This window comes from Tigriopus californicus, chromosome 8 (assembly GCF_007210705.1).
Source record: "Tigriopus californicus strain San Diego chromosome 8, Tcal_SD_v2.1, whole genome shotgun sequence".
In the NCBI taxonomy this organism is placed as follows: Eukaryota; Metazoa; Arthropoda; class Copepoda; order Harpacticoida; family Harpacticidae; genus Tigriopus; species Tigriopus californicus.
In genome coordinates, this window is record NC_081447.1 from 3,575,096 (window position 1) to 3,582,489 (window position 7,394).

The 7,394-nt window shown below is 44.9% G+C and overlaps 4 protein-coding genes across 4 annotated transcripts; 3 read left to right on the plus strand and 1 right to left on the minus strand.

Annotated features, from left to right (window-relative positions):
• Positions 1-1,986: 1,986 nt before the first annotated feature.
• LOC131884552 (synaptobrevin homolog YKT6-like) lies at positions 1,987-4,447 on the plus strand. Its single transcript, XM_059232374.1, has 2 exons — positions 1,987-2,147; positions 3,613-4,447. The coding sequence occupies exon 2, from the start codon at positions 3,622-3,624 to the stop codon at positions 4,219-4,221; it is 600 nt and encodes a 199-aa protein (XP_059088357.1). The 5' UTR covers positions 1,987-2,147; positions 3,613-3,621; the 3' UTR covers positions 4,222-4,447.
• Positions 2,083-3,611, plus strand: LOC131884547 (uncharacterized). Its single transcript, XM_059232368.1, has one exon. The coding sequence runs from the start codon at positions 2,337-2,339 to the stop codon at positions 3,480-3,482; it is 1,146 nt and encodes a 381-aa protein (XP_059088351.1). The 5' UTR covers positions 2,083-2,336; the 3' UTR covers positions 3,483-3,611.
• A 63-nt stretch (positions 4,448-4,510) lies between the features above and the next one.
• Positions 4,511-5,645, plus strand: LOC131884548 (zinc phosphodiesterase ELAC protein 1-like). The gene has a single exon (XM_059232369.1). It carries the CDS (start codon positions 4,511-4,513, stop codon positions 5,603-5,605), a length of 1,095 nt encoding a protein of 364 aa, XP_059088352.1. The 3' UTR covers positions 5,606-5,645.
• LOC131884551 (adhesive plaque matrix protein-like) lies at positions 5,642-7,394 on the minus strand. The gene is made up of 2 exons (XM_059232373.1): positions 6,890-7,394; positions 5,642-6,368 (listed from the first exon to the last, which is right to left on the minus strand). Exons 1-2 carry the CDS (start codon positions 7,102-7,104, stop codon positions 5,867-5,869), a joined length of 717 nt encoding a protein of 238 aa, XP_059088356.1. The 5' UTR covers positions 7,105-7,394; the 3' UTR covers positions 5,642-5,866.

Here is a 7,394-nt window from a genome sequence, read left to right on the forward strand (position 1 = left end):
GTGTCCATGAAAATAAAAAAGTGTAAAAATTGATTCGCAGATACTTCTGACGAGCACGTCAAATCTGCCCATTAACAGTACTCGCAAAATTAAAATCTAACGAGAAATAACACCGTCAATGAGTCAAATGAAATTTAAGGCCGATGGTGAAGCCACAGACAATACAGATTTTAGGGTCTCGTCCATGAAGGATTTAGTTGTAGTTCTCCAAGATAATGGAAAGTTCAATGAGCATATCCAGTTGAAAGCTGGCAAAGCTTTTCAAACATGTGGTTGGATATATCGCACGTTCAAGTCCAGAGAAAGTATCACGATGCTAACTCTGTACAAGTCGATTGTTCAGCCGCATCTTGAATATGCCTCTCCCATTTGGGCTCCAATGAGTTCAGCAGGTTTGCAAAACCTCGAGCAGGTCCAAAGATGTTTCACTAGGAACATTGAGGATATGAGAGAGCTCTCGTATCGGGAGAGTCTAGTAAATCCTGATGGTTAATGGCTTGTAACGCTCCCATTGTCTTATGTTGGAGTCATATTCGCTGACTTTGAGTCTAGGAAGGTTGGGAGTGTTCAGCATTCAGAGAAGGTACGAAAGGTATCTGATGGTGTACGTCTTCAAAAGCATCCATGCGCTTTGTCCCAACCCAGGATTTAGGGTCAATTCTAGTGACCGAAGAGGCTTAATGTGAACAATGAAGTCCACCTCTCTTCTTTCTCGGGCTCCTTCATTGTTCAATTTGTTGCCCTCAAATATTCGTAGGGAGTATGAAGGTGTTGATCAAGTAGCTGGATTTAGATCAGACTTGGACAAAAATTACTGATCAAAGGTGGCAACTCTAATTCGTTGGTCAATCAAATAATATAAGAAAATAAAGTTAAGTAAAATGATTAAGTTTGTCGTCTTGAATTGCTGGGAATTCCATTTTCAGTAGCGGCATGGAAGTCCGTGAAAAAATTGTCAAAAACTTGTAAAAGAGAAATATTTTATTACAAAATCATAAATCAATGTAATTGAGAAAAAACCGTGTTCTCTTGATTTCCCTTGCATGGACATTGCACTCAGCGAGCATTTTTTGACCATATTCCGACTTCTTTTTCATTTTCTAGAAATCAAAGTCACTCAACATCATTTTTAGAATATTGATGTAATTTATTCATATTTTATTAAACCATCAACATTTTCTAGTTCTTAATATTTGACACGATGCATACATGTAATCTGTACCAATTGACTAACTGCGTACATGTGACAATAATATCTATAAATGCTACACTACTCATGGATTCTTATAGAGTTTTTCTAATAGCTAAGGACTTTCAATGCATTTGTCGTTTAAAATACACCGCAAAATCTTTTTGGGAGGGCCAAAACCGCAAACGAAGCGTTCAAACTTGCTCAAACTCTTGGTCATGTCAGGACTGTAAAATGTATATAATTGTATGCATAAAAAATCATATACAAAAACCGATACAAGAACATAAGAATGAAGTGGTCAGGATGATAAAATTGTTGGTGCTCTTTACTTTACGGTTGCTCGAGGCGCAGAGTGACCAATATTTGTTCTCGGAGAGTTACCAAAATAGAAAGAAATGCCGGGATAGGCAAAATTACTTTTATGTCATGAGCGCAATTTTATTTTGAATCAATCTTCCAACGAAATGTTGGTATAAACCATTGTTGGTAAAGTGTTGACTCGAACATGATTCATGACCAACAACCAATGTAGCGTTACTGACAAATTGTTAGTAACTTGCTACTTATTTCTTCAAACTTGCCAATTTAAAAGATAGGTCACAAATTGTGGACTAGGTTGTGACATCACCAAAATAAAACCATCTCACTTGCCCCAGGGATTATACCCGTGCAGTCCAACCCTGCTCAAATCTATGTTTCAAGAAAACGAGGTTGCCCAAGACAATCTTGAATTTATCGTTGTCCAAGTCACGCAACCTAACAGTGGCTCGACATTGGCCTCGCCCGCTCCCTCGTCATCCTCTTAGCTCCTGGTTCTTACTGTTCTTACCGTTCCTCCTGGCTTCCACTCAAGCTTCCGCTGGACCACGACCAATCAGCCCAGCCCAATCACCTCTCAACGTCAGTGACCAGAGCTTTAGACAGTGGTTCTTCAAGGCTCTCGTGCTTCAACCATGTGAGTGTCCTTTTTTTTCTTCTGCATGTGCTTCTTCTCTTATTGGCCTTTCCATGCGTGTATTGTGACGTCATATCCAGAGGCTTCCTTCCTTTTATCCTGCCATCCTTCCCTTGGCCTTGATCAGGATCCCCATCAACTGTTGAGTGCACGCACATTGTTGTGGAACAACGTCTGAAACGTTCCACCATGACTCATCACGAGGCCTTGAGTCCCAAAGGACCGACCCATGGCCATCCCCCCGTGTCCCGAGACAATTGGCGGGATCAGTTGGCTCAGGATCGTCAAGGACATCGGGATTCGGTGCTGGAGCACCGTCGACAATTTACCCGCCAAGACCAAGCCCAAGTCTGTTCCATTGGCAAGGTCTTGACACGCCTGAATAGCCATCATTTTCAGAATCGGGAGGATCTGATCGCCTTAAAAAGGACTTTGTCGGAAGGTCAGGATTCGCCGGATGAGTTTTTCACCGACTTTGGGGCGGTCCACTCGTTGGTGGGCGTGTTGAATGCCAGTAATGCCGGATTGGAGGTGCTAGCCTTGCATTGCATTGCCAATTTAGCTCCATTGTCCGAGAAAAATGGACTGACCTTGGCCCGATCCGCTGGACCATATCTAATCACCCTGTTGGCCAGTTCCTCACATCAACTCCAGGAAGGGGCGGGAGTGGCCTTGGGCAATCTGGCCTTATCTGGACCCAAAGTGGTCAAGGTATTGAACAATCAAGAAGTGATCGAGAGTCTACTACCGGTCTTAGAATCTCGTTTGGAGAACGTGCAAGGAGCCGGTTTCTACGCCTTGTATCACGTGCTCCATGCCGGATTAATTCCGTCATCCAGTCAGCATGGCCGCATGATTGAAGCCTGTAAGCGAAGCATGGGCTTGAAGGCCCCCGTGGAGGTGTTTTGGGTGCTCTTTGTGCTCTCCTGTGATAGCAACTTGCACATTGAACTAGCACATAATACCGTGATCAGTCGAGCCTTGGATGTGTGCACGTATGAGATCTTCCAAAAGTCGGACTCGCGGCCTTTAGTTAAGATTGTGACGCCAATTGTGAGGATTTTGGCCAATTTGTGCGCCGGACCCCGTTCTGAAAACGCCTGTCTGGCCGTACTGCGTCATTCGGACTTGCCAGCCATTCTAATGGCCTTGCTAGGCACGAATTTCACGCATCTGTGCAAGGAGACCTTGTGGTGGTTTGGCAACTTGGTCAATAGCGATTCGGTCGAGGTTCAAGAGGAACTTATTGACTTGGAGATCATGGATCGAATGGAATATCACACCGTTCAAGCCATTCGACGTCTCGACCCTTTCCAAACCCATGTGATAGCTTAAACAAAACGTTATGTTAATAAACGAAACATAGCCAGTATTTTTCGGAGTTGTTTCAATTTGAACACCCATCTTTTCGTGGATTTCTAACTTTTAAATTTGTTAACTCATGGAACTATACACTTTCTTACAGATACGAAAGATGAAATTGTTCTCCCTCCTCGTGTTATACAAGGATGATAGCTCGGCCTCCATTCTCAAGGCCAGTTACGACCTCAGTTCATTCAGTTTCTTCCAAAGAAGCTCTGTCCAAGAGTTCGTCACATTCACGGCCAAGATCCTGGCCGAGCGCACGCCCACTTCCTCCAGACAATCCGTGAAAGAGGCCGAGTATATGTGTCATGTTTACGTCCGAAGTGATAACTTAGTTGGGGTGTGTCTGTCGGATCATGACTATCCCCACCGAGTGGCTCACACATTGGTCACCAAGGTTCTCGAAGATTTCACGGCTCAAGTGCCTCGAGCCCAATGGTCGACTGGAACCCAAGTCCAGGGCTTCAGCGGTCCCCTGGATGTGTACATGAAGAAATATCAGGATCCTAATTCAGCTGATCCAATGACGAAAGTCCAAAACGAACTGGATGAGACCAAGATCATCCTACACGATACTATAAAAGCCGTGCTGGATCGAGGCGAGAAATTGGACGATCTGGTGGCGAAAAGTGAAGACTTGACGCTCCAATCCAAGACCTTCTACAAAACGGCCAAAAAGACAAATTCTTGCTGTGGAAGTTGGTCCTAATCTGCATGCATGTAGAAGTGCACTCCACGCCCCCTCCCTGGATATTTTGGCGCAACCCACACGTCTTTTTCTATGTTCATTTTATTGATGACGACAACGCTGATTAGGATTAAACTTGTACGAGCAATGTTTGTTCGTTGCACTTGTCCACTTTAATAACTGTACATTGTCATGAATTTTCTATTTGTGCATAGGTAAAATACATGAATATTCGTCACTTTCCCGACACATTGCACGATGATCCCTCGCCGTTGACTCTCTTGATCATGTTCTCTTATAGCGTTCAAAGATGAATATCGTATTCTTGGGCACGGCCTCCTGTTTTCCCACTCCGTCCAGGGGCGTGTCCTGTACCGCCCTCCAATTGGAAGAAGGTCACGTCTGGCTTTTTGATTGTGGAGAGGGCACTCAGATACAAATTCAAAAGAGTCGAATCCGACCTGGCAAGGTGAACCGAATCTTCATTACTCACTTACACGGAGATCACGTTTTTGGCCTACCGGGTCTCTTGTGTACTTTGGGGAATGGGGGTAACACTGAGAAGAAATCGGTTCACATTTATGGGCCTTTGGGTCTGAGAAACCTACTAGCTACGACTTTTGAAATAAGTGGATCACCATTGCCTTATGACTACCACGTCCATGAACTTATCCCTGAATCTTGGCAATTCCCCACTGATCGTGAATACAATGTCACAGCGTTGGAACGAGAATATATAAACCCAAGAGAAACTTCAACCACGAAGATATTATACGATCCAATCACAAAAAGTTGGCCCTTGTTCAATGATGGCAAATACATCGTTGTGGCTGGAGCTTTGACTCATCGGATTCCTTGCTTCGGGTTCATTATTCAAGAGCGAGATCAATTGGGTTCCTTGGATGTGAAAAAGCTCAAAGAGTTGGGACTGTCGCCGGGACCAAAATACGCCTTGTTAAAGAATGGAAAACGTGTGGCCTTGGATAATGGAGACGTGATTGAACCTTTGGATGTGACGGGTCCAATCAAAAAAGGGCGAAAGATCGTAATACTCGGAGATACTTGTGATAACTCACCCATGACACATTTGGACATGGATTGTACCATTATTCTCCATGAGGCTACCATGGAAGAGAGCCTGAGGGAGAAGGCCATACAGTATGGGCATTCCACGCCCAAAATGGCCGCTGCATTTGCCGCCGAGATCAATGCCCAAAGACTTTGTCTGTTTCACGTAAGTCCGCGATATCGACCGATTTCATCGGTGACGACTTCGGAAAACGAGGAAGATGCCGAGAATTTGTCGGCAAAAATTTTGCTAGACGAGGCTCAAAATCATTTGACCAAAATGGAGTTCAAATGCGGACTTGATATTGCAGAAGATTTTGGGGAAATAAAACTTTGAACCATGGTGGGTTGACCGTGTGCCTATCCGTGCCTATCAAGTTCAAATGAATTTATTTCTGGTAGACTAGTGGCGATATAATTTGGTAGCCGTGTTGCTCATTTGCAACGATTGATTGATAGTTTTTTTTAATACCCTTGTTGATGGAAATGGCGATATAACTTGTCATGAGGCGCCTAGAGTTGTAGTACAAGCATAAATAATTAAGTTATGGTGAAATTGGGGCGTCATTGAAATATGCGTGCGTTGTTTTTGAAGCGTTTAACCACTGTAAGAAGGGGCGGGATGGTAGGGAGCGGGCTTATAAGGAGCGGGCTTATAAGGGGCGGGCTTATAAGGGGCGGGGTGGTACACAGGCTTGGGCTTGTAAGCAGGGGCGGGATGGTAAGCGGGCTTGTGCTTGTAGGAAGGAGCTGGATGATACGGCTCGGGCTTATAGGCTGGGGCGGGATGGTAAGGCTCGTGTTTGTAAGAAGGGGCGGGGTGATAAGGCTCGGGCTTGTAAGCGGGGGCGGGATGGTAAGCTGGCTCGGCCTTGTATCCCTTCTCATGATGAGGCTCGTAGTGGGGAGTGCCTTCATATTTGACATCGGCAATGTATCCGTTCTCGTGGTCAGCATGATAGGTCACGATTTGGGTGCGACCGTCGGGAAGAGCCACACGGTATTCTCCGGCAACCACTCCGTACTCATCTTGAGTCTCCTTCTTATCGAAGTACGCACCGGAGTATTCGTCCTTCACGCCGTATTCATAAGCAAAAGGCCTGGAAAGGGAATTGGGAAAAAATGAGAGGAAATCAAATTATGAGAACGGCAGAAACTCCGACGGAGCGGAAACGAAAAAAAAGTCGAATCGAATTCAAATCGCTCTATCTGATATGGTAAATGAGCGCATGAGGTGATTTTCACACTCAGTGATCATCATATTTCCCGGATCAATTCAGAGCGCAATTCATGCCAAAATCTGCATCAACCATATTCTCTGATGATCAGCGTGGTGTTACCATTGCCAAGAAAAAAATAACAATGCAATTGAACAATCTCAAAATAACAATTTCGAGGGGAAAATTGTTCTTTCTATGAACCAAACGTTGACCACTTCTTCGCAATTCACTCATTAAAAAGATCTTGCCCATTCATAGTCATTGGTACAAAAGTGCCGTTTGCTCACGCTTTTAGAGTCCTTCAAGGAACCATGTTCACGCCATTCAGTTTTCCACTTTCGAGTCACACTTTTGGGATTGGTCGATCACATTTGAACAAGGGAGATCCCAAGGAAATTTACCTGGGAGGAGATTTGTACTCATCATGATGAGCAGGCTTGTAAGGAGCAGGGTGATGCACAGGGGTGGGATGATGCACAGGGGCCGGATGATAAGGGGCAGGGGCCGGATGGTACGGGGCTGGGTGATACGGAGCCGGATGATAAGGGGCGGGGGCATAGGCATTGTCGGCCAACGCCACACCCAGAAGAAAGGACAAAGTCATGAATTGACGCATATTTCTTGTAGTTGCTTCAAACCAGAAGAGGAGAACTGAATGACTGCTCTGATTGAGGTTGGTTGGCTGACTGTGGAAACACAAGATGTTACATCTATTTATACTTTGTCCTTCACAAATCGACAATGCTGTTTCTCTTGTCCCTGTTGACGCATATTTTTTTCCTTCCTCCCCGTCTTCAGATCATTGCCACAGATTCAGCACATACTCCATACCCTCCACGGTGAGAGGAGTAATAGTAAGATGCGTCAAGTTACCATTCAGTATGTGACGACGTCGTCGCAAGCGCC

Coding starts and splice junctions, on each gene's coding strand:
- LOC131884547 (XM_059232368.1), top strand. CDS start 2,337: ATGACTCATCACGAGGCCTTGAGTCCCAAAGGACCGACCCATGGCCAT.
- LOC131884552 (XM_059232374.1), top strand. CDS start 3,622: ATGAAATTGTTCTCCCTCCTCGTGTTATACAAGGATGATAGCTCGGCC.
- LOC131884548 (XM_059232369.1), top strand. CDS start 4,511: ATGAATATCGTATTCTTGGGCACGGCCTCCTGTTTTCCCACTCCGTCC.
- LOC131884551 (XM_059232373.1), bottom strand. CDS start 7,104: ATGCGTCAATTCATGACTTTGTCCTTTCTTCTGGGTGTGGCGTTGGCC. Junction 6,369..6,889: donor GAGTACAAATCTCCTCCCAG/GTAAATTTCCTT, acceptor TTCCCTTTCCAG/GCCTTTTGCTTATGAATACG.